The sequence below is a fragment of the Elephas maximus genome, chromosome 15 (genome assembly GCF_024166365.1).
Source record: "Elephas maximus indicus isolate mEleMax1 chromosome 15, mEleMax1 primary haplotype, whole genome shotgun sequence".
NCBI classification, from domain to species: Eukaryota; Metazoa; Chordata; class Mammalia; order Proboscidea; family Elephantidae; genus Elephas; species Elephas maximus.
Window position 1 is genome coordinate 212739 of NC_064833.1, and position 26311 is coordinate 239049.

At 48.8% G+C, this 26311-nt stretch overlaps 2 protein-coding genes across 12 annotated transcripts in view; one reads left to right on the top strand and one right to left on the bottom strand.

The window, feature by feature from the left end:
• On the top strand, window positions 1-24346 carry LOC126058944 (zinc finger protein 7-like). 9 transcript variants are annotated; one of them, XM_049854388.1, is made up of 5 exons: window positions 33-65; window positions 1831-1879; window positions 2260-2386; window positions 4766-4882; window positions 18511-19491. In XM_049854388.1, the coding sequence occupies exons 2-5, from the start codon at window positions 1877-1879 to the stop codon at window positions 18543-18545; spliced, it is 282 nt and encodes a 93-aa protein (XP_049710345.1). In that variant the 5' UTR covers window positions 33-65; window positions 1831-1876; the 3' UTR covers window positions 18546-19491. The 9 variants fall into 9 exon arrangements, with proteins under 9 accessions (XP_049710340.1, XP_049710343.1, XP_049710344.1 ...); XM_049854381.1 differs by lacking the exon at window positions 18511-19491 and adding an exon at window positions 8739-14616; XM_049854382.1 differs by lacking the exon at window positions 18511-19491 and adding an exon at window positions 8739-14616 and having other exon boundaries at window positions 4769-4882.
• Window positions 17183-26311, bottom strand: part of COMMD5 (COMM domain containing 5) — a 27032-nt gene continuing 17903 nt past the window's right edge. For 2 of the 3 annotated variants that reach the window (XM_049854422.1, XM_049854423.1), the window contains exon 2: window positions 17183-18090. In XM_049854422.1, the coding sequence (XP_049710379.1) occupies window positions 17357-18031 (675 nt within the window). In that variant the 5' untranslated portion in view covers window positions 18032-18090 and the 3' untranslated portion in view covers window positions 17183-17356. Of the gene's footprint in view, window positions 18091-19451; window positions 19535-26311 lie in introns of those variants that run through there. The other variant, XM_049854421.1, reaches the window with a different exon arrangement.

Consider the following 26311-nt stretch of genomic DNA (forward strand, 5'->3'; position numbering starts at 1 on the left):
GCGGGCGCCCAAGGCCCGTTTCCGGTGTCATCGCGCGGGCGAAACTCGGGCGGTCCTCTGGGAGGGTGAGTCTGCGCGGCGGGCGAGGCGGCCGGGTGGGAGCGGCCCGCATGCTTTCCGTCTTCTGGCTGAGCAGCCGCCGGGCCCCGTGTCCTTCCGCCTCCGGTTCTTCAGGCCGGGCGCACGGGCTTTCCGGCTCCGGGCTTCCCTCAGGCTCGCCCCGGTCCCTCTCGGCCTTCCCCGGGGAAGCGCGGGTCGGTGGGCGGCCTGGAGAGGCTGTGGACGCCTGGTGGGGGATGTGCTCGAACAGCGACCGCCTTAGCCAGAGTCGGCTGGGGTGGGAGTCTTTGGGGGAGTCCCGCTGCTCCACTGGGGCCTGAGCAAGGCGAGCGCTAGCACGGCCTTCTCTCAGGTCTCCTTCGATTTCAGGAGGGCCCCTGCCTCACCTCCTGCAGAGCACCCGCTTCTAGGGTCTTCGCTTTTCCCCTCACTGTCCCTCGGCCCGGAGTTAGAGGCAGTGACAAAAAGGGCGGCGTCTTGGGTGTCACTCCCTGCTTCCTCTTGGTGCCTGTGATCCAGCCTCCTTGGCGCCATACAGCGCCGTTCCTTCGTTATCCGATTGGGGTCCGTGCCCTGGAGCAGTGGAGCCAATGAAACGTACTTCAAAGTCAGAAAGAGAGAAAGTTTATTAGAAGGTGTTACCAACCGAGGCCCTCTGCCCCTCCCCCGCCCACAGCAACGCAGGCTGTGTCGGTTACGGAGTCCCCCAGAAGCAGTTTTTACGTCAGAGCTTATATATCGTTTCGGCAAGGATTACCTAATGTTTTTAAGCACTAGTCCACAGATGGTCAGATACATTGCAAAACAGCTGTAAGAAACTATTAAGCTAAAAGTATGCATTTTGGACATCTGGATGCTAATCTGTATGTTTGTAACACGCTGAAAAAAACGTACATAAGAATTTCCCTCCTAGTGGAAGTGGCCTGCCAAGTCCACTCTGACTGAGACAAGGAGCCAGAGAGAAAGTTGCAGATCAAAAGTACCAGGCAGCTTTCCTAGCTGCCGTCCTGCAGGCTGAAGGCCATTTCTCAAAAGAACAAAGACAACGAGAGAGACCGAGGCCACAGGAGCCGAGAGGGCTCTGCAACCCTTTGGAAAGAGACCAGTGCAGCTGATGCAATGAAAAAATAAACTGCTTAGAGACCACTTAGAGCATCATTATGGTGTTATTTATGTCAAGCTTTCAATCACCCATTTTGAATAGGAGAAAACATCTTGTAGGTATGAGAGTCACACTTCCTGCCTCAGACCCTTTGCACATGCTGTCCCTGCTGTTCCTGCTGCCCCAAGTGCCCTTCTCACCTCCACCTTCTTGGCCTGGTTAACTCTGGCTCACCTGATAGGTCTCTTCTTCAGGGAAGTGACCCATTAGAATAAATCAGCATTTCCTACTATAAATGCTTTCAGGGTTCCCAGTATTTTAGCCGTGTCCTGGTTGTGATCATTCAGTTCTTTTCTCCCACAGGCCACGGGTCCTTGTCCGTGTGTTTGCTGCCATACTAGCCTGGTTCAGTTGAGTGGCTGTGGAAGTGCTCATTTCATGTTTGTGGAGTGGTTCTCTCACACACACAAATGAGAATGAACAGAGCCTTCAGGGGGATGCTTGGAGGGCACATGCTCTCTTGACTCCCATGGCCCAGCCCCATTCCTGCCAGATAACAACCAGGGTCTGACGTGAAGGAACGGAGAACACAGACCCCCTTGGTTAGCTTGGAAGTTGGGGGGGTCTGCAATCCCCTGACCTTTTTTCCGCTTCACAACTGCCCACAGGACTCTCTTGGCCAGGACGTGTGGATGCCCACCACCCACAAGCCTCATGGTAGGAAGCCCGACGACAGCTCCATGCCCTCGTTTGCCCCATGAGGGCCTCAACCTCCATCTTCGCTGCTGGGCCCTGGGCCCAGTCCCTGCTTGACCCTCACCTAGGCATGCCCCTTTTGTTCCCACCCCCAAGGTAGACAAACTGCTGCCCAGACCTGGGCCCGACTGAGGCTCAGAGGGGAGAGGGTGTGTGCCATTGCTGTGGTCTGGGTCCTTATGGTTCTGTCAGGCTGCCCCTCCCCCTGGGTTTTAGAGCCACAGGGGCCTTGATGACCACCTGCCCAACCCCATGGTGCCCCTGCCAGAGACAGGCCATGAGGCGGTGCCAGGGTGGGGTGGTACCCAGGCCTTCCTGGGGCACTGTGTGTGTGTTTTCAGGAAACGGTGACATTTGGTGACGTGGCTGTACACTTCTCACGGGAGGAGTGGCAGTGTCTGGACCCGGGCCAGAGAGCGCTCTACAGGGAGGTGATGCTGGAGAACCACAGCAGTGTGGCTGGACTCGGTGAGGCTGTGCGTCGGGGCCTCCATAGGGTCGTCAGCCCCTGCCCCCCTGCCCCGCCCTGGCCTGCTGGGGTACAGAGGCCTTGTACTCAGGCCATTGGGCTAATGGGCCTTGGGTGTGTGAGTCCTTGCGGTTCTGTGTGGCCAACTTGTAGGGCATGAGCAATGGGCCGGGAGCTAGAAAAGTTTATGTGGATGGAAATACTTGCAGTTTAAAGTTTTTTGGTAGAACTCACTTGTAAAACTGTCTGGGTCTGGGCTTTTGGGGAAGGAAGGTCTTGGACTAGCATTTCAATTTTTTTAAATCTTAAAGGGCTGTTTGGGCTTTTTAATTTTGCCTGTAGTAATTTTGTCATTTCTAGTTTTTATTGCAATTGGTCATTTCATTTAGTTTTTCAAGTATTTTAGTAGTGCGTTCATAATTTTTCTTATTTTTAATCTGTTGTGTTTGTAGCTGTTTCTCATTTCCCTTTTTTGGCATGTGTTCACTATATTGAGGAGCCCTGATGGTGCAGTGGTTAACACGCTTGGCTGCTAACTGAAAGGTCAGTAGTTCAAACCCACCAGCCGCTCTGAGGGAGAAAGATGTGGCAGTCTGCTTCCGTGAAGAGTCATAGCCTTGGAAACCCCATGGGGCAGTTCTACTCTGTCCTGTAGTGTTGCTATGAGTCGGAATTGACTCGAAAGCAGTGGGTTTGTTTCACTATGTTGACCTTGATTGGTTTTGGCACAAGATTATCTTATTAACCTTATTTAAAGAACTAGTTTTTTTTTTTTGGCGAATCTTTTTTTTTAATTGTGTTTTCGTTCTTTATTTCATTGAATCCTACCATACCTTTATTGTTTCATACCTTACCATTCCTGTGGGTTTGCTGTGTTTTGTTCCCAACTTCTCGAGTTTGGTGTTTAGCTCATTTGTGTTTTTTTGCATTTTTATTTCTAGTAGTTAGGTGCAGTCAAGTCGATTCCGACTCATGGCAACCCATTTGACAGGGTAGAACTGCCCCATAGGGCTTGCTTGGCTGTATTCTTTACAGAACCAGGATTGCTAGGTCTTTCTCCACAGTTTCTGGTTGGGGTCAAACCACCAACTTTTGAACAGCCAGGAGCTTAACACTTCGTGCCACCAGGCTTTATAAAAAACATAAAGTTCCGTCTTTAGGTATTGCTTTAGCTGGGACTGGCCCCCTTGGTGGCACAAACAGTTGAGTACTCAGGTCCCGGAAAGGTTGGCAGCTTGAACCCACCCAGAGGTGTTGCAGAAGAAAGTCCTGGAAACCTTCCAAAAACTCCGCCATTGAAACCCTGTGGAGCACAGCTGTGCTCTGACACACGGGGTTACCCTGAGTCGGCGTCAATTCCACAGCAACTGTTTTTTTTTTTTTTTTTTTCGCTGTGTCCTGCAAATTTTGCCTGACAGTAACTACATTGCCACTTAGTAATTTGTTATTTACTTCCCAAATACATGATAGCTTTTAAGTTCCTTTCCTTTTTAATTTCTGATTTAATTGCCTTTTGGTGGGCCATATGTCTGTGATGCCATTCCTTTGGAACTGTACTGAGGCTCTGTTTACAGCCTAAGACAGGGATTTTTCCTGTAAGCACTCCTTGTGTCCTTAAAAAGTGTGTGTGTGTTTTCAGTTGTGTGTGATGTTCAGAGCACATCAGATAGGTCAGGGTTGTTGAGTGCAGACCTTTGGGGCCTGTTGCCTGCCCCTCTTCATCCACAGCAGGAAACTGGGAGAAGCCTCCACACCGAGGCCTTGGCCAACCTCTCCTGGCTGGGATGCCCATCCTTGTGCCACCTGGCAGTGATGGGGTGGGGCAGGTGCTGGGGTGGCACCAAGGAGGCAGGTGCTGGTGGGAGCCTACAGTGGCCAGCACCCTTGTTTTGGAGAGGGAAGCAAGGTGGGACGGGGCCAGCGAAGCACAGACCATACTAGTGCCCTTTGATTTAAGGGCTGCTTCGTTGGTTTGTTTTGTGGGTTGTTATGTTTGTAGCTGCCCCACCTCTGAGACTATCTGGCTCCCTGCACTGAGGGGATGGTTCCGTCCTGCCAAGGAAAGCTCTGGCAACATGCCCACATCTCTCCTCTGATGTCCCAAGGGTGGGGCTCACCCGCTCTTTGCAGGCTCTTCGGTGACAGGGCCTAATGGAGACAATGGGCCTGCTGCAGATGGGGCCTGGGCTGGGCGTGTGGGTATCCCTCACTGTCTGGCCTCAGGAGTGTCCTGTGTACCCCTGTGCCCAGATCCTCTCCACTCTGCCCCCTCAGAGGGTCTGTTTCTGGCTCACACTCCTCTACCCCTACAAGCCAGCAGGGACCCTGCACACTGTGCTCGGCCCCCCAACCAGTAAGCTTCTCTGCTCACCCCACAGCAGGAGTCCTGGTCTTCAAGCCTGAGCTTATATCCCGTCTGGAGCAGGGGCAGGAGCCATGGGTGCTGGACCTGCAGGGATCGGAGGGCAGAGAGACACCAAGGACCTCCCAGACAGGTGCGGCTTGGGTCTGGGCAGGAGGGGCTCAGAAACTTGCCTTAGAGAGGCTGTGCAGGGTGTGGGCCGAGGCCAGCCCTGAGGCTGATCCTGGCCACCCATGGGCCCTCTGCTAGAACACCTGGGACCACCATCAGGGTGGAAATAGCCCAGGCCGGGGCGGGAGGGGACTTCCTCAGGAGTGGCTATGATTCACAGGAAAGCACGGATACAAAACACCCGTGTGTTGTGGCAAAAATAGTGTTTAGTTTTAAAATCATGTTTTATTCAGTTTCTCGTTTACTAATGCTGTTGCTAGAGCAAAGGTACAAATGTGCCAAGCAAACCGTTCTTGCCTTTAAACTTAGCCCGTAGTAGCCTCTCCATAGTAAACGTTGTCCTTAAGACAGCTCTCCCTACCCCCTTAGCAGCCCCTTCCAGGACTTCTCTGGCCCCAGGTGACCCGGTCTCTGCCAGTAACCTGGCCTCTGTGGTCAGCCTCCAGGGCACAATGCTCACTCACCCAGGCTGTCAGGGCGATGCCTCTGAGCCTCCTTTGCAGATGCATGTTGCCAGTTTGGCATTGAGATGACAGGGCGGTGGGTTGTACATACCAGCAGGAAATCCCTTCCCCATTGCCACCCTGTCCGCGTGGTCTCTGCTGTAGATGGCATGGCTGCAAGAGGACTGCCCAGAATGGTGGAAAGTATGTAATATGTTCCCAGGCAGCCTGGAGGGGCACTGAGGGAGTGTTCTTAAAGCAGGCTCACCTGAATGCCCAGGGTCTTGTCGTGCACACCCTGTGGTGTGTTGTCACTCCATGGTCACTGTGGGACCTAGTCATGTGCACCCCAGAGTGTACTGTGGCATTGCTCTTGGCCCCCGAGGCTGGGTCTGGTGTCTAGGAAAGAGGGTCAGGAGCGCCACCCCACACAGCCCCTGACCATTGGCTGGGCCTGTCTGCCCCTGCACTGTCCTGTTCAGACTCTTGTCCTCCCTGAAAAGGAGGTGAAGCATACGGTGACCCAGTTGAAACCCAGCTCCCATTCAGTATTGTCAAGGTTGGGGATGATTTTAAAGAGGGCACGAGGCAGAGAAGCCAGCTATAGTTGGCAAATCTGTGTAGTTCAGGTTTTTTTTTTTTAATTGTGCTTTAAGTGAAAGTTTACAATTCAAGTCAGTTTGTCATTAAAAAAACTTATATACACATTGTTATATGATCCTAGTTGCTCTCCCTATGATGTGACAGCACACTCCTCTCCACCCTACTGGTGTCCATTCAGCCAGCTCCTGTCCCTCTCTGCTTTCTTGTATTACCTCTGGACAGGAGCTGCCCACATAGTCTCATGTGTCTACTTGAGCTAAGAAGCACACTCCTCTCTAGTATCATTTTATGTCTTCTAGTCCAGTCTAATCTTTGTCTGAAGAGTTGGCTTTGGGAATGGTTTTAGTTTTGGGCTAACAGAGAGTCCAGGGGCCATGTCCTCTGGGGTCCCTCCAGTCTCAGTCAGACCATCAAGTCTGGTCTTTTTACCAGAATTTGAGTTCTGAGTCCCACTTTTCTCCTACTCCATCAGGGACTGTCTTGTGTGTTCGCTAGTTCAGGGGTTTTTACGCAATGCATGGTTGTCATGGTGATAAAATGACAACAAAAGTATTACTGCATCCCAGGCCCAGAGTTGCCATTGCTGGCCAGAGCTCACTCCTGCAGGTGGAAGCTCAGGGCAGGAGTGAGACGTCTTAGAGGAAAATATACCCTAACGTAACCCTGGAGCATGCTGAGAAGAAATGTCACCGCCCAGACAGGCCACTTGGAATGGCTGGGCTGCCAGTACCTGCACATGAGGCCCAGAGTGTGGGGGCTCTGCCGGTAGGTCTGCAGCCCCTTGTCCACATCATGGTCCCTAGTGGATGCTCGTGTAAGGGAGCAGCTGGTGGGCCAACAGTCTGGCCTGTGCTCTGCCTCTGCTTGATGGCTGTTTCAGAAGAAACACCACTTCCACAGTGAGGTTTTTTACTTTTTTAGCCTGTGGGTGCATCTTAGAGGTTACCTCATGCTCTCTGGAGAAGGGCTTTCATGCCCCAGGGGAGGGGTGAAGACCTTGGGCTCACATCACAGGTCCCTAAGGTGCCACCATGTTGGGGCACCAGGCAGGGCTATGGGTGGTCACTGATTAGTCAGGACAGGAAGAAACGGCTGTACATCATGCAGGCCCGTTCTGGGCTGAAGGGGTGTGAGGATGTGCATGCAAGGCAGACGAGTGTCAAAACAGGACTGACCAGTTCAGTGTCCGGGGAGCCAAGGCCTTGGAAGTGGTGGTGCTGGGACAGTGGTGAGGGCTTGTCAGGGAAGGAGAGCAGGTCCGGTTTCACCATGTTTCCTTAGAGGTGAGAGTTTGTACATGCAACGCAGGCTGCTTGCAGACAGTAACAGGGAACCAAGGGGGGTGATTCCAGAGTAGCTGGAATGGGTTGGTGGCTTCCTGGTCCTCAGTCAGCAGTGCTCTTGGCTGCAAGCAGCTTAAACATGTGGCAGCAGGGGGTCCTGGGCTGGCACGGGCTCGGCAGGGCCTCTGACCTCCCCTGTGTCTTTTCTGCCCTCCCTGGTGTGTGATTTCCATCCTTGTGATTGGAGAGGCATGGCTGCCACATGCCCAGCAGAAGGGAATCAGTGCCTGTCTCATGTTCACGCCCAGCTTCAAGGGAGTCTCAGAATTCTGCTCTCTCACCTCTACCGCAGAGGATGCCAGGGAGAAGGGCGCTGGAGTGGGGATTGAGCAGCCAGCATGTAGTGTTTACCATTCATGCAACGAACAGGTTTGCTGAGGTTGTGTGATTGTGTGGGAAAGGAGAAATGGGAAGACAAGGTCTGGTGCGTGCTTGCTGTGTCCAGTGGCACCTGGTGCATCCCTGCTACACAGCGAGGCTGGAAAAGTGTGGGTTTGAGGGCTAGACTAGCCTGGGTTCCAGTCCTTATTTTCTCATTAGCTGTGTGACCTTGGGCAAGTTGCTTAACCTCTCTGAGCTACAATCTCCTTATACATGGGAGCAGAAACAGGCTGGAATGTTCATGTGGGAACTGGTGGTTATGCATACGGGCTGCACGGAGATGTCTGACATTAGCAAAGGAAGGGTTCCAGAAGGCGGAAGAAGTCAGTGTGGGCTGGAGGTAGGTGAGTCCACCTGGAAGCTGAGGTGCAGGCTAGCAAGGGCTGTGGGTAGGTACAAGCTGGGTGGGAGTAGGTCTTGGGAGTAGGTCTTAGGAGTAGCTAGAGAGAGAGCAGAGGGTTTAGGTCTGGGGTCCTGCTCAGAGAACCCCACTTTGGTAAACAGCTGTGGTCGGGGCTGTTCAGAGTGGGTTGTGCCCAGTGTTCATTTGGACTCACATTACCTACCCATTTACTCCGTTCATAGTTCTGAAACTCCTTTCTTTCCCCTCACTTTCCCACTCCCTCTGACATCTGTCACTGCCTTGGGCATTTGGAGTCTCTCACTTTCTTAGCCTAGTCCTTCCTTTTGGGAAACTCTGTATCCTTCTCAGGCTTACTTTCTTATGACTTTGCCTTCTTTATGAATTTTTCCTCCTACCTGTTGCCTATAGGATGAACCCGTCTGCTGATTTTACTCTTGAGATGTGCAGCTCTTAGCACTCTGCCTAGTACATAATGAGCTTGCAGTCATTGTTGAGTGGGGAGATGAATAAAGTCAAAACTGTGAATGAAAGCACATTTTGAGAACTGTCCAAGGTTCTGACCCCTCATAATGCTTTCACTGGGGGCATCACTGTACTCGAGGCTCGGGACTCAGTTCCCCCAGTGACAAACTATCTTTCCTGCTTTGAGCACAGGGGCTAAAGAGCATTTTTATTTTATTACAGAGTCTACTATTAGGACTGATAATGAGCAGGCTTGTGAGGAAATGGATATTCTGAAATCAGAATTAAATGGAATGAGGATCAAAATCCCCCCACAGGATATTCCTCCAAGTCCTGGCTTTGCAGACTCTTCAGATTCTGAGGTCTGGCTAGAGAATAGTCAGAGCAGACCTCCTAGGCTGACAGTGATGAACTCCCTCTTCCAGAAAAACTGTTTAAATAAAGGGACCGTGACGCTCAAGAAGACCTTCACCCAGAAGTCCCAGGAATGTAATGAGGTGGGGAACAGTGGCAGCCTGGACTGTAAACTTAATGAGAATCAGAGAGATACTGCTGAAGAGATAGTAGAGAGATGTGATGGGTGTGGCAGAAGTTTCAGATCCATTTCAGACATTGCTGTACGCTGGGAAGTTAACAAGCAAAAGAAACTTAACAGATGTCAGGAATGCCAAAAAAAATTATCTCATTGCTTACAGGGGAAACATCAAAATAATTGCCAAGGAGAGAAACAGTATGAATGTGAGGAATGTGGAAAAGTCTTCAGGTTGTGTTCACAGCTTAATCAGCATCAGAGAATCCACACTGGAGAGAAACCATTTAAGTGCACTGAGTGTGGAAAAGCCTTCCGCCTGAGCTCCAAACTTATTCAGCATCAGAGAGTTCACACTGGAGAGAAACCCTACAGGTGTGAGGAGTGTGGAAAAGCCTTTGGTCAGAGCTCAAGCCTCATCCACCATCAGAGAATTCACACAGGAGAGAGGCCCTATGGTTGTCATGAATGTGGGAAAGCCTTCAGTCAGCAGTCCCAGCTGATCAGACATCAGAGGACTCATACTGGAGAGAGGCCCTACATGTGTAAGGAATGTGGGAAGGCCTTCAGCCAGAGCTCAACTCTAGCTCAGCATCAGAGAATGCACACTGGGGAGAAATCTCAAATCTCGAGAACCTTGGATAATCCAAGCCTTACTTCACATCAAAGAGTTCACACTGTAGAGAAACCATTTAAATGTGATGAATGTGGGAAAGCTTTTAGGTGGATCTCTCGCCTTAGTCAGCATCAGTTAATCCATACTGGAGAGAAACCTTATAAATGTAACAAATGTACAAAAGCCTTTGGTTGTAGCTCACGGCTTATTCGCCATCAGCGAACTCACACTGGAGAAAAGCCATTTAAGTGCGATGAATGTGGGAAGGGCTTTGTCCAGGGCTCACATCTTATTCAGCATCAGAGAATTCACACCGGCGAGAAACCTTATGCATGTCATGACTGTGGCAAAGCCTTTAGTCAGAGCTCAAGCCTTATTTACCACCAGAGAATCCATAAGGGAGAGAAACCCTACGAATGCCTCGAATGTGGAAAAGCCTTCAGTATGAGCACACAACTTACGATTCATCAAAGGATTCACACCGGAGAGAGGCCCTACAAGTGTAATGAATGTGGGAAAGCCTTCAGTCAAAATTCAACCCTTTTCCAGCACCAGATAATTCATGCTGGAGTGAAGCCATATGAATGTAGTGAATGTGGGAAGGCATTTAGTCGCAGTTCATATCTTATTGAACACCAGAGAATTCACACAAGAGCCCAGTGGTATTATGAATATGGGAATGCCCTGGAAGGTTCAACCTTTGTGAGCCGTAAAAAAGTTAATACTATAAAGAAACTACATAAATGTAATGAATGTGAGAAAATATTCAGGTGGCGCTCGCACCTAATTATACACCAGAGAATTCACACTGGAGAGAAACCTTATAAGTGTAATGAGTGTGGGAAAGCTTTTAATCGCAGCTCAAGACTCACTCACCATCAGAAAAGTCATATGGGGTAGACCATTTACATTTATAATGTGAATAAACCTACAGCCTTAAGTCACTTCAGATGGGTTATTTATACTGTCAACAATTTAGAATGTTGAGAAAGATTTAATTGTTCTCAAGAAAGAGAACATCCAAATTCGTACAAAATGTATGTTATTTGCTGGTATGTCTGATCTTATTTAATTCAATAAAGCCTGTGTCCCTCACATTCAAGGTGCACATCTGTAGAGTTTCGAGTTCATAGACGATTCCAGGTCCCTGAGTATGGGAAAGCTGTGTACAAAACACCATTTGAGCTCTGCCAAACTGAGTAGGTGAAAAAAGTTACTCTAAATGTTTTCCTTTTAGGATCAGTTACTCAAAAGTGGTTTAAGCAATAAAGAAATTGATTAGCTCTCATGAGATAAAGTCCAGAAGAACACTACCTAGGCTTCCTTTCTCCTAACTTCTTCACTTGACTCCTTTTCTATAAAACTCCCCACACATTGGAGCAACCCAGGGATCCAGCCCCTTCCTCTTCAGAGGCAGGGCTGGGCTGGCAAAGTACCCATTACTTTTGTGGGTATCATTCACAGAGCACAGATTTTGTGCCAGCACTCCAAAAACAGCCCTGGTGTCATGACAGGGGTTTTTGGAGTCACACCTGGGGACCATGGATTTACTGTTTGATCCTGAGACATCACCTGCCCTCCCTGAAATTCAGAGTCTATTTCCTTATCTGAAAATATGCAGCATTAGAGGGTAGTTAAAAGGATTAAACAATGCACAAGAACACCTTTCACTGTGCCTGGCAGAAAATAAGCACTGGTTAAATTCTCTTACCCTACTTGGCCAACAATCCCAGAGCCAAGACTTCTTAAACCAGCATTCCCAGCCATGCTTCACCTTGTCGACACCAACCACGTGGGCTAGATGACCTGTCTCGCATTGGCCCAGCTCTCCACTTTACAGAAGATGCCAGCCAGAGCTTAGGACATGTGTTTATTGCTGCATAACAAATGACCTCAAAACCTGCCTTAAAACAACTGTCGAGAACTGAAGGGTCTGAGATTTTACCCTTCTACATGCTAACAAGTTAATGGATGTGGCAAAGGATACCAGATTCTTCACAGCAGAAGCTGTAGTCAGGTGTTAATGTGACATCCATTCCCACAGCACCCACTGAGTCCCATGGTTCTGTGCACACAGTGTGGGTGTCACAGCAGGGACCATTAAGCTCAGGAACTTGCAGCTTTTATAATGAATGGTAAGCAAGCTGCTCTGTCCTCTGGAGACATTACCTCATCCCTTGAGGTTGCTTGCTGTCAACACAAACTTCAGGCGAATAACGGTAAGACCATATGGCAAGAACGTGCAGGTGAGTTTGGACCCATGGCGCAGCGCCTCTCCCAGCAGCCTGCCCCTCAACCTGGTACAATCTTGGATGAATTTGAATTTTCACATGAGTCTCCCCTCCACTGGCCACTCATGTTAACCTAATCTGAGGGGCTGGGACCAAATCCATTTGTCTGACACCTCCAGGACTGACCTGAATCCTACCCCTGGGTCGTGGGCTTCCCAACTATGAACAAGTCCAGGGGACTAGTAGGTCTTATTTCAGACAGCCAGGATGTGGCCCAAGGCCAGTCTGTTCTACACAATGACTCACACGAGATCTTTGCACTCATTGCCAATAATTGCCATCGAGTTGGCTCTGGCACATAGCAACCCTATCTATGTGTAGAACTTCCCATAGGGTTTTCTTTATGGTGGAACCTGTGGCACAGTGGATAAGAGCTATGGCTGTTAACCAAAAGGTTGGCAGTTCAAATTCACCAGTCACTCCTTGGAAACCCTATTGGGCAGTTCTACTCTGTCCTAAAGGGTTGTTACGGGTTGGAATCAACTCAACTGCGATGAGTGTTTCTTTTTAAATATCTTTATGGGAGCAGACCACCAGGTGTTTTCTCCCATGGAGCCATTGATGGGTTCAAACTGCCAACCTTTTGGTTAGCAGTCGAGTGCTTAACCATTGTGCCACCAGGGCTCCTAGTACCAATAATCACAGGTGTAATAATTGTTTGAAAAGTTCTCCCATCCCTAATGGAGAGAGACTTTGTGGCCCATCCCCCCACATACAAACATGTAACCTAAGGGGACACAGGTCGGTCACTCACACTGGGCACTGTCACCGTCAAATTGCAGCTTCGATTGGCATGGATGGCATAACCTAGGGCAGTTTGGGCATCAGAGGTGTGTATGTTCATATCAGATTTGAAGCAAGATTGTGCTTGCCCGCGTTTGCACATGTACTAGAGAAGTTCAAGTGCTGTCGGAATAGTTCAGAACCACTCTTGTCCACGTGAGTTCTGTCTTTACAGCACATGGATGGAGATGCTAAACCAGGTTAATTGCCAGCCACTGCTGCTCAACCTGGGTACACTGTGTGATTGGTTTGATTGATGGCGTGCCTATATTGACTGGGTGCAGTGCTAGATCTAGAGCGTTGGCTGTCGGCTGTCGCTCTCCCCCCAACTGCACCTTCAGGGATCTAAAGTGTTCCCTCCCCAGGTGCCAGGATTGTCGTTCAGCCAAGAATTAGTGTGCCCCATTTCAGTTAGCTGTTACATCACCTTTCCTCCTGCCTTCCCCAACTCACACTCAGACCTTTTGTCCAGAAGGGTCAGGTACGTGAGGAACAGGCAGTTTTGTAAGCTGTAAACCCCCCACCTTGGTAGTGTAGGCTACTGTAAAGCAAGTAACATACTCAACCAATCGGTCATTACCTTTTTATCTAGGACAGCTGGGCAAACTTTGTCTTTAAAGGGCCATACAGTAAATAGGTTTTGCTAGGCCACCCAACAATGGACAATAGTCAAGGTACTCAATGGCATTGGGATTGCTGAGTGTGGAGAGGACCAGATTTCTGATACCCTCCCTCACCTCCTCCTGGTCCACATGCCTTAGTAAGGCAGTCTGGTCACTGAATGTGGCTGTCCACAGAAAGTGGTCATCTCCTCTCACCTACTTCCTGGGTCACCATGATCAGGCCAAAAGAGGTGGAAGGTGATATAGACTGTTTTGAAAATTCTAGATTCCGCCCTGGCATGGTGCTTTTTTCTTTCCTGTAACAGCAAATGCAGGGTGGACAAAAAGGGGCTGGCAAGAGTCACACTTAATTCATGTTCAGCACCTGGATTCTCTTGTTACAGTAACACGGTCCTTGATCAGGGGCTGGCAAACTATGGCTAGCGGGCCAAACCTGGTCTGCAGCCTGCTTTTGTATGGCCTGAGGGCTAAGAATGGTTTTTACATTTTTAAATAGTTGAAAAATAATATTTTGTGACATTCGAAAATTATATGAAATTCAAATTTCAGTGTGCATGAACTAAGTTTTATTGGACCACAGACATCCATTTGTGTATCTCCTCTGGCTGCTTTCGCAGTGTTCTCCATTGCACTAGCCTGCCTCACCCTCGTGAGCTCTTGGATGAAAACTTCATGCCCTCAGCCTTTGAAGAATTCCTTTTCCTCTGTGCACTTCTTAGTGGCTTGTTCACCTAAATGTCCCAATAAACTGAAGCAAGTCTCAATCAACTGTGAATGAGGCAGTTCGGTCAATTCAATAGAATTAAATCTAAGTCCTACATTCTGGTCTGGCAGAAGTCAGGCCACGTGATTCCAGCATGAGTGTGGCAGGGGCTGTGCTGACAGGCATCTGAGAGATGGTACTGTTGCTTTCAAGGAGTGTGGCCTTGGACAAGCTACTTAATCTCTCTGCTCATCCATAAAATATGCACAAGCAAACGCGTTCAATGCAAACTGCTGCACAGCTCTGCCTCACAAGGTGCGTGCACTGCTTGGTTTGCCGCATGGAAGAGGTGGTGGCTGGGGCTCTTAGAGGGCTGCCCAGGGGCAGTACAGAAATACTCTGCTCTACTGTCAAGCTATACATCCAATCTGGGGTTCCATAAACATCACAGTAAACTCATTTTAAACACTTTCAGAATTTTATTTCAGACTAGATTTTAAACATTTTGGATTTTTATTTTGGAGACCAATTAATGAAAATAAACCCACACTTTTGATCTGAAATTGTTATCTCTTCTCAGATTAATCTTTGTGATGTTGAATCTGAACTATGTTAAGCTTTCTAAAAGCTTCACAAACAAAATGGAGCCAAGCGAGGGTAGGCCTGGATCCAGTCCCCAATATGGCAGCTTATTCAAAGCCCCAGCAGTGTTTGCTGAGCAAAGCTATAATGCATTGGGGTAGCATCCAGGTAGAAGCTCACTGGCACAAAGAGTTCCCACAGAGAACTAATACTAAGTAAAGCCAAGAGAAGTGAAAGGGGCGATTTTCCAGACACAAGTGTCTGTCCCTCCTGCAAGGGGACAAAGGTGGAATGACAGCCCCTGTAGTCTGGTGGTGGAGACTGACACCCACCGGATGGACAGTCACGCTGCATCCCAAGGGAAGTCCTGTGGGCTCATGGGGAGGCCACCACCCAAGCTTGGGGTGAGGGAGGTGGACAGCTGGAGCAGGGCTCAGCAAACTCACTGGAGGCCCAAATTCCATGGCCACCTGGTTTCTATCGTAAGGACTTAAAGCTAAGAATGGTTTTTAAATGGTTGGAAAAAAAGGCATATAAAAATATTTCACAACACATGAAACTCAAATTTCAGCATCCCTAAATAAAGCTTTATTGGAATGCAGCCACGCCTACTTGTGTACTTACTGTCTGTGGTGCTATGGCTGTCCTGACAGGCAGAGCTATACAAGGCACCAGGCTAGTAACTCAGGCTCTGCTTACAGGACAAAGGGGCCACCTGTATGGCCCAGAAGGCAGAGGGGCCCACAAAGTCCTGTTCTCACATACTGTTTGAAGCTTGTGACCTCTGAGCCTCAGTATACCTATGAAACGGAAAAACAACTTTTATCTGTAAGGATTACTGCAAGGCTTGAGGTCATGTTTGCAAATGACAACCCTGTCCTGCCCCCAGAGGATACTCTTGGTGTGGGTGACAATGACCCTGGTCCCTGAAGAAGGGGTTTACGTGTTTCTCACACACCCAAGACAGAGCCTCCCCTCACTGCCACCAAGCCTGTGATTTAAAGGGTGTTCCAGCTCCCACAGTCCACAGGGCTTCTTGGCAGCAGGGCGCATGGTGAGAAACTTGGCCAGGAGGCCATACAGAACATGCCAGCCCGACCCCGCCCACTGACTGGCTGTACCAATAACACTGCATAACACACAGCCCAAATCCCAGTGGCTCTCACCCCTAAGTGTCTGTGAGGAGGATGACATGGCTGCTGGTGGGCTTGGCTCCAATGTATCACCTCATTCTGAGACCTGTAACTGCTCAGGACACAAGAGGGTAAGCAGGGAAGCCTTCCTTGGGGGCAGACACAAGGTCCCTTCAGCCCCAGTCATCACAAAACACAGGACCACGCCCAATGTCAATGGCTGGAAGAGGGGAGGGAAGCCAGGTGGACAAACACCAGCTCCCCATTAGCTGTGTGACACTGTCAAGTCCTACCGCTGAGCTTCACTGCCCTACCTGTAACGTGGGAGCCTTCTTGTGAGGACTAGTCCCTGCCTGTGGTCCCTCAGTGAGGATGAGCTATGTGGCCACATCCTCACAGGCACACAGGTAATGTCCATGGCCAGTGTATACTCATGGCTGTATTGCCAGGGCCTGGCACAGGCGGTGCTCGAGAAGCACCTACTGGTGAATGAAAGAACCAGCCTAGTGGAGTCACAATTCAGCAAGAGAATCAAAGGCTTTAAAGTGTTCACACTCTAGTACCTCATAATCCCACTGTAAGTAGTTTTAATATGAGTACCAACATCACTGGGTGAATTTTAGTAACCAAAAATCAACTGAAGAAACATTTAGAAGTTCATGAACAAGTGAAGGGTTAAGCAAATTAGAGCACACCCACCTGGATGGCACATTTTGCAGCCATTGAACACAACTGCTCTACTCAGGAAAAGTTACATGAACAGAGCCCAGTTAACACATGGACATGCACACAGATATGCAGACTCAGACACACACAGCATTAAGTATACAGTCTAGGAAGAAACAGGTCAGAATGTTTCCAGGTCTGTCTATGGCAGGGGTTGTGTAAGGTTTGTGTGTGTTGGTGTGTGTACTTTGTTTTAGCTTTTCTCAAATGTACCATAAGTTGCCAGGAGTGGACTTGAGGACAACCTCCTCCTCCTCTGGAAAGCCCAGGTCCCCAAGTGCACACGGGGTGGGGGGCAGACAGCAAGAGGCAGCCTGTGGGGAGCAAGGAGCTCACAAGATGCCAAGCTTGTCAACAGAGGCAAGGTGGGCTCTAAAGCACATCTGCTGTCATCTGGGAAATTCCTGCATGCCGCGTACACCCCATTTACTCACATGAGACTTGGGTTCTCCACACAGAGCAAACAGAAAACAGACCAGAAGGGCAGGGATACTGCCAGGGGGAACATGGTCCAACAGCAAAGGGGACTAGGCTCTGCAGAGAGCAGCACCCCAAGGCCCCGGCAGGGAGTGCAGTGATGCTGAGGGTACAAAGCTGTCTGTGGCCTCTGCACACTCTCATCCTAGAAGTACCGAGGAGGGCCCCTGCTCCCCTCTCTGATGCCCACTGAGAAGGACAGGTGTTTTATAGTTGCTTTACTTCAAAAAAAAAAAAGAAAATAAACAGGCACAGCTGTCTTCTTCAGTGAAAAAGAAAACAACACAATCATCACGCTCGGGGGTCTCTGCTGCCACGAACCCCAGGATGAGTGGGCTGTGCTCTCGGACCACGTCCACACCGCTGCCCCAAAGGGCTCAGTCCTGGAGTTTTCGGTCACACTTCTTCTCCAGATCCGCCATCTCCTTCAGAACCAGCGCCACGCCATACCTCAGCTCCTGGAATTTGGCCATGGAGACTTCAAAGCGGTGTGCCGACCCATCAGAAAGCTCCAGCTGCATCAGGACGCTTGGCCGCAGGGAGCGGGCTAGGGAGCTAGTGGAGATGGCCACACCCACCCGCCAACGGAAGTTGGCCACATGGGGCAGCCAGGTACCTTGCTGCCTGGCCACAGAGTCAAGGAGGGGCCGCTGGCTCCCGAACACCACACTGGCCAGGTCCCCGGTCAGGTCCTGGGGGATGCAGAGCTCCTCGAGCTGGTTCTTGAAGGCCTCGGGTTTCAGGCTGGCCAAGGGCAGCCGCAGGGCCTGCCGGAGCAGTGTGTGCACGCCTGCGAACAGGGTGCCCAGCTGCTCCTCCGGGAGGCCCACACTGGCTCTGAGGCGCTGCACAGCCTCTCGGCAGTCCTCTCCCTGCAAACTGCTGACCACCAGCTTCAGCAACTTTCTGAACGTGCTCCTGTCCAGCTCCCCCAGGAGCTGGGCCATTGCTGCCACTTCAGGAGGGAGCTGGGCCCCCAGAAAACTCACTTGGCCACTGTGACCATCACCAGGAAGATTCAGGTATGGGGCTGCAGCCCCCACGGCAGACATCACTGCCTCTTCCTCCTCACTCCACCAGTACAGACGGCAGGTCCTTCAGATGTTGCTGCCTAGAGGGGAGGGGAAGGGGAGAAGCCCAGTGACTCCATGTGCCACCCCAGTGAGTGAGACCTGATGTAGTCCCTGCTTTCAGGATGCTGACAGTGTGAACCACTGCTGACAGTCACATGTGGTGGGTGTGGCCAGGGGGCAGGTAGCAGAGGGGCCCATGATAGTCCTGGGAAGAAACAAGGCCTCCTAGAAGAAGTGGTGGCCGAGACTAAAGGAATAGCAGCAGCTGGCATGAAGGGAGGTGGGGTGGAGGCAAGAAAAGTTACGAGGACCAGGAATAGGGGCCACAGTAATGGACAAAGTGCGAGGCAACCGGGGGACATGGCCACCACCACCAGCCACGCCAGGACCACTTAACTACTCCATTTGAAATTCTTGTAATAGTTGTGCAAAAGCTGGTTATCATTCTCATTTTACAGATAAGGAAACAGAGGCTCAAAACATGAGGCGATGAAGTCAAGGACTGGAACCCAGGCCTGTCTACTCAGAAGTTCCCATGCCTTCTGCTGCAGCACCGGAGGACCAGACACAGCCCCCAGGAGAGAACAAACGAACTCTAACAGGAGCAACGTGCACAACAGATGTATGTGAGCTATCTAAGGAAAAGGGCTGTGATGGTATCTGACAGGCAGCACATCACCAGCTCGTCACAGGTGAGAGTCCCGTACATCTGCTCACACAAGAGTGGACCTGCCCAACTCAGTCCCCCAGGTGCTAGAGCAGAGACCGTCCAAGCACAGCTCCTACCCCCAAGGGCCTTCCCAGCGGGATCAGGGCGCGCTGGAGCACTAGGGAGAGCCTGAAAGCACAGAAGCCCTAAGGGCTTCACTGCACCCCATTCTCCGGTGTGCACCTTGCTAGTACCAGGACTTTTGGGCAGTCCTGCTGCCAAGACCCTGTTCCCTGAGGTCCCCTGAGAACGACCCAAAGTGCTGGCGGCTTCCGGGTGCTCCCTCTGCGGGTCGCAGAGTCCGGGAACGGGTGGTCTGGGGAGGCAGCCCCGGGCTCGATTCCGGCCGTGGTGGGTCCGCGGCGGGCCCTGCGCACCATGCTGCGTCACCACGCTGCAATGCATCCCTGAAGTGGGTGCTGGGAGCATCTGTGCACTTCCAGGGCCGGGCGCGCGCTCGTAGCTGTTCATTCTTCCCCGCCCCCGACGCGAGGCACTGGATCGATCCTCCCTCTGACGGAAAAGCCATCAGTCTCCAGGGCTCCGGGGATGTGGCGGCGAAGGGCCATGTTCCGGTCCGCCGTCCGCGCCCGCCCCCTCGCGGCGCTGCGAGAGCCACGAACCACCCACGGAGGACGACCCCGCCGCACCCAAGCTACCCACGAGCCCTGCCCCCGCGGCCTATAGTACCTCGCGCCAACGATCCGGAGCGGAACGGCCCGACACTACCTGGCACGGCAGCCGGAAGCGGTACGTGATCTCCAGACCCGCCCCCAGAGTCGCTTCCGGGTCGCTCTAGGAAGCCGGGAGGACCACCTCCCTCGGTGGTCCGCGAGGCCGGAGGGGAGGAGCCGAGGCGCGTCAGGCCCGCCCCGCTCCAGGCCGCGTCCCCGATGTGCCCCGCCCCGCCGCGTTAGCCTCTCACCCGGGGCGGCCTCCGTCGCGTCCTCGCCTTGAGGAGCTGTCCTCTCCTCTGTGCAGCTCCACACCCTGTCCTCGTTAACTGCGACCCCGCGGCGCGTCTTCCGGGCTGGCCCCTCAGGAGGGTGCAGGCGCCCCGCGCAGCGCCCGGGGTGGCTCCCGCTCTCCAGGCCGCGCGGCAGCGCTGGACACACCGCCGGGGCCGCGCGGTACATGCCGCAGCCAGTCCCGACGCCTTTTTTCTTGGGAGAAAGGTAACAGATGTAGTTTTTTTTTTCAGGTCCTGAGGCGGACACTGTGTTGATCCCCGATGGGGCCCGGTCCCTGGCATGCCGGTCGGGTCTCTGGGACCTGGTTCAGCAGCGGGAGGCTGAGTTTAAAGGCCATTTACAAGCCTGACGAGCCCAGGTCTCCGCGGGGTCTAGTAACACACTGTGATCTCTGCTTTTTCTATTCATTAGAAGCAAGTCGATCCATCCAGGCCAAACTCAAAGTTAGAATTGAGTTGGAATCAACTCCACCGCAATGGGTTTGGGTTTTTTTTTTTTTGAAGAGAATATCAAAGATTAAAAACTATCAACCAACTATAAATGGAAACTTCCTCAATACCTTAAAGGGCATATACAAACCAACAAAAAAAGTTAACATCATAACTTTATGAATAAAGTTATGATGTTAGCTGTACTTTTTTTCCTGTTTGTATTGGTAAAGTAGTATGATGACATGTGCAAACACCTGGAGATAGAAAACCAAAAGGGAAGAACATGATCAGCATTTCTGAAGCTGAAAGAACTGAAGAAAAAAATTCAAGTCTCGAATTGCAATACTGGAGGATTCTACAGGGAAAATATTAAGCGATGCAGGAAGGATCAAAAGGAGATGGAAGGAATACGCAGAATCACTAAAGCGAAAAGAATTGGTCAACGTTCAACCATTTCAGGAGGCAACGTATGATCAGAAACTGATGGTACTAAAGGAAGAAGTCCAAGCTGCACTGAAGGCACTGGCAAAAAATAAGGCTTTGGGCATTGACAGCATACCAGTTGAGATGTTTCAACAAACAGATGCAGTGCTAGAATTGCTCACTTGTCTATGCCAAGAAATTTGGAAGACAGCTGCCTGGTCAGCTGACTGGAAGAGATCCCTATTTGTGCCTATTCCTCAGAAAAGTGATCCAACTGAATGCAGAAGTTATTGAACAATATCATTAATATGACAGGGAAGTAAAATGTTGCTGAAGATCATTCAAAAGCAGCTGCAGCAATATATTGACAGGGAAATGCCAGAAATTCAGGCTGGACTCAGAAGAGGATGTGGAACCAGGGATATCATAGCTGATGTCAGATGGATACTGGTTTTAAAAGCAGAGAATACCAGAAAGATGTTTACCTGTGTTTCATTGACTATGCAAAGGCATTCGACTATGTGGATCATAAAAATTATGGATAACGCTGTGGAGAATGGGAATTCTGGAACACTTAATTGTGTTCATGAGGAATCTGTACGTGGATCAGGAGGCAGTTGTTCGAACAGAACACAGAGATACTGCGTGGCTTAAAGTCAGGAAAGGTGTGTGTTAGAGTTGTATCCTTTCACCATACCTGTTCAATCCGTATGCTGACCAAATAATCCAAGAAGCTGGACTTTATGAAGAACATGGCATCAGGTTTGGAGGGAGACTCGTTAACGACCTGCGATATACAGATGAAACAACCTTGCTTGCAAAAAGTGATGAGGACTTGAAGTACTTACTGATGAGTATCAAAGACCAAAGCCTTCCGTATGGATTATACCTCAACATAAAGAAAATAAAAATCTTCACAACTGGACCAATAAGCAACATCATGATAAACAGAGAAACGATTGAAGTTGTCAAGGATTTCATTTTACTTGGATCTGCAATCAACATCCATGGAAGCAGGAGTCAAATCAGAAGACTCACTGCATTGAGCAAATCTGCTGCAAAAGGCAGTATAAGTTTTTGGCAGTGTCTTGGAGTCTTTCCTCAAGGGGACTCAGCCTCCTCTTCATTCAAGGGGTTGTGAGTCTTTACACTTGCTCAAGTCTGGGAACTGATTGAGGGATTGTGATTCCATATTCCGGTCATTTCAGCAAGACTGCTCTTCACTTGACCTAGAATTCATCTGCTTGTACAGATCAAGTAAAAATTTAGTAGATTCTGTATCTATGTGACTTCTAGGGACACCATGACTAAGTAGCCAACATCATAAGTCCACAGGAGTCAGGCTATTCTGATTACTGCTTTGAGTCTGCTGTCCATTACCGTAACCACGACCACCTTGTCTTCGTTGGCTGAATGCCACCACTTGGCCACTACCACCACCGGGTCCAATCAACTCCATTGTAGTTAAACCCCATATCTGTTGCCTTGAGTGGATTCTGATTCATAGCAACCCTGTACGCTAGAGTAGAGCTGTCCCATAGGGTTTACGAGGAGCAGCTAGTGGATTCGGACTGCCAACCTTTTGATTAGCAGCCAAGTTCTTAACCACTGAGCCACCAGGGCTCCAAATCCATTGTAGTTAGGTGTCAATTCAGTTATGGCAGTTCCCACTGCCAAATCCGACATAAAATAGCAATCACAGCAGTCTTCAAGGGTGCTGGGCTCCCTTCACAAATTTGTTCCTCACCATTGTGGTAAAAGTTGTGTCCTATGGGCACGGCATGTGTGGGTCTGTGGGTCTAACCATGGCATGGGCCAGGCACACCTTAGTCCTGAAAGTGACATCTTTGCCTTTTAACACTTTAAAGACATGTTTTGCAGGAGATTTGCCCAATGTTATGTCATTTGATTTTTTTAAATAATTTTTTTATTGTACTTTAGATGGTTTACAGAGCAAATTAGTTTCCCATTAAACAATACACATATTGTTTTGTGACATTAATTGCCAACCCCACGACATGTCAACACTCTCCCCCCTCGACCTGTGGTTCCCTGTTACCAGCTTTCCTGTCCCCTCCTGCCTTCCGAGCTGGTGTGCCCATTTAGTCTCATTTTGTTTTGCCTGTTCTCCTTTGAAATCCTGAGAAGTAGTTCTACTTTGTCCAATAGGGTAATTATGAGGTGGAATTGACTTGACGGCAACAGATACAAGTAATCTTTGGCTGAAGGGTGAACCTCAGGAGTGACTTCACTACTGAGTTAAAAGGGTATCTGGGGGCCATACTTCGGGGTTTCTCCAGTCTCTGTCAGACCAGTAAGTCTAGTCCTTTTTTTTGTACGTTAGAGTTTTGTTCTACATTTTTCTCCAGCTCTGTCAGGGACCCTCTGTTGTGATCCCTGTCAGAGCAGTCAGTGGTAGTAGCTGGGCACCATCTATTTGTGCTAGGCTCAGTCTGGTCAAGGCTGTGATAGTTGTGCTCCATTAGTCCTTTGGACTAATCTTTCCCTCGTGTCTTTGGTTTTCTTCATTCTCCCTAGCTCCCAACAAGGTGGGACCAATGGAGTATCTTAGATGGCCACTCACAAGCTTTTAAGACCCCAGATGGTAATTTCCAAAGTAAAATGTAGAACATTTTCTTCATGCCAGTTGAACTAAATGTCCCTCGAGACCATGGTCTCCAGCCCTCAGCCCTCTGGGAGTTTGGATGTATCTATGAAGTTTCCATGATCTTACCCTTGTCAAGTTGTGCTGATTTCCCCAGTATTGTGTACTGTCTTACCACTTATATACTGTTTAGTGTTTTTACCTCCCCACCACTCCCTTTCTATAAGATTGTTTCTTTCTGTGTGTAAACCTGTTCATTAGTTTTATAATAGTAGTTTCATACACTGTGTGCCATTTTGTGATTGACTTATTTCACTCAGCATAACACCCTCCAGACTCATCCTTGTTGTGAGATGTTTCACAAATTCATCATTGTTCTTTATTGTTGCATAGTCCAGCCATTGCATGCATATGAGGCAACTGAAAATACCATGGCTTGGGTCAGGCACACATTAGTCCTCAAAGTGACATTTTGCTTTTTAACTCTTTAAAGAGGCCTTTTGCAGCAGATTTGTCCAATGCAATATGTTGTTTGATTTCTTGACTGCCACTTCCATGTGTGTTGATTGTGGATTCAAGTAAAATGAAACCCTCAACAACTTCAATCTTGTCTCCATTTATTGTGATGTTTCTTCTTGGTCCAGTTGTGAGGATTTTTTTTTTTTATGTTGAGGTGTAATTCATACCGAAGGCTGTGATCTTTGATCTTCATCAGTAAGTGCTTCAAGTCCTTATCACTTTCAGCAAGCAAGGCTGTGTCATCTGCATAGTGCAGGTTGTTAATGAGTCTTCCTCCAATCCTGATGCCATGTTCTTCTTCATATAGTCCAGCTTCTCAGATTATTTGCTCAGCCTGAATATCTTCTTTGGTAGTGTCTGCTCATGTTCTTTACCCATTTTTAAATTACGTTGTCTTTTTGTTGTTCAAGTATTGCAGTACCTTGCAAATTTTAGAGATTAGACCCTTGTCGGATATGTCATAGCCAATTTTTTTCCCCCAGACTGTAGGTTCTTTTTTCACTCTTTTGGTGAAGTCTTTTGATGAGCGTGTTTGGTTTTCAGGAGCTCCCAGTTATTTAGTTTCTTTTCTGGTGTTTATGCATTGTTAGTTATAGTTTGTATCCTATTTATGCTGTATATCAGGGCCTCTAGCATTGTCCTTATTTTTTCTTCCATGATCTTTATTGTTTTAGATTTTATATTTAGGTTTATGTTTGATCCATTTTGATTTAGTTTTTGTGTATGGTAGAGGTATAGATCTTTTTTCATTTTATTACAGATGGACATCCAGTTATGCCAGCACCATGTGTTAGACTGTCTTTTTCCCATTTAATGGACTTTGGCTCTTTATATCAGCTGCTCATATTGTTGTTGTTGTTAGGTGTCGTCGAGTCAGTTCTGACTCATAGTGACCCCTTATACAACAGAACGAAACACTGCCTGGTCCTTCACCATCCTCACAATTGTTATGTTTGAGCCCTTGTTGCAGGCACTGTGTCACTCCATCTCATTGAGGGTCTTCCTCTTTTTTGCTGACCCTCTACTTTAACAAGCTTGATGTCCTTCTCCAGGGACTGATCCCTTCTGAGAACATGTCCAAAATATGTAAGACTAAGTCTTGCCATCCTTGCTTCTAAGGAGCATTCTGGCTGTACTTCTCCCAAGACAGACTTGTTCATTCTTTTGGCAGTCCATGGTATATTCAATATTCTTCTCCAATACCACAATTCAAAGGCGTCAATTTTTCCTTGGTCTTCCTTATTCATTGTCCAGCTTTCACATGCATATGAGGCGATTGAAAACACCATGACTTGGGTCAGGTGCACCTTAGTCTTCAAGGTGATATCTTTGCTTTTCAACACTTTAAATAGGTCTTTTGCAGATTTGCCCAATGCAATGTGTCTTCTGATTTCTTGACTGCTGCTTCCATGAGTGCTGATTGTGGATCCAAGTAAAATGAAATCCTTGACAACTTCAGTCTTTTCCCTACTTATAGCTGGGCGGACATCTGGGTTCTCAATTCTGTTCCGTTGGTCTATGTGTTTGTTGTTGAACCAGTACCAGGCTGTCTTGACTACTGTGGCGGTATAATAGGTTCTAAAATCAGGTAGTGGGAGGCCTCCCACTTTGTTCTTCTTCTTCAGTAATGCTTTACTTATCCAGGGCCTCTTCCCTTTCCGTGTAAAGTTGGTGATTTGTTTCTCCATCTCGTTAAAGAATATTGTTGAAATTTGGATCGGGATTGCATTGTATCTGTAGATTGCTTTGGGTAGAATTGACATTTTCACAATGTCTTCCTATCCATGAGCATGGTATGTTTTTCCAGTTATGTAGGTATCTTGGTTTCTTGCAGTAGTGTTTTGTAGTTTTCTTTGTATAGGTCTTTTATGTCCCTGGTTAGATTTATTCCTAAGTACTTTATCTTCTCGGGGGCTGTTGTAAATGGTATTGATTTGGTGATTTTCTTTTTGAAGTTCTCTTTGTTGTTGTAGAAGAATCCAACTGATTTTTGTATGTTAATCTTGTATCTTTCTACTTTGCTGAAATCTATTAGTTCTAGTAGCTTTCTTGTGAATTCTTTGCGGTTTTCTGTGTATAAAATCATATTGTCTGCAAATAGGGATAGTTTTATCTCTCCCTTATCAATTTGGATGGCCTGTATTTCTTTTTCTTTATTTCTCTAGCTAGGACTTCCAGCATAATGTTGAATAAGAGTGGTGATAAAGGGCATCCTTGTCTGGTTCCTGTTCTCAAGGGGAATGATTTCAGTCTCTCGCCATTTGCAATGCTCTTGTTGTTGTTGTTAGGTGCTGACAAGTTTGTTCTGACTCATGGCAACCCTATGCACAACAGAACAAAACACTCCCCGGTCCTGTGCCATCTTGACAATTGTTGCTATGCTTGAACCCATTGTTACAGCCACTGTGTCAATCCAACTCGTTGAGGGTCTTCCTCTTTTTCCCTCTGCGTTACCAATCATGATGTCCTTCTCCAGGGACTGATCCCTCCTGATACCTCACCCAAAGTATGTGAGAAGCAGTCTCGCCATCCTTGGTTCTAAGGAGCATTCTGGTTGTACTTCTTCCAATACAGATTTGTTTGTTCTTTTGGCAGTCCATA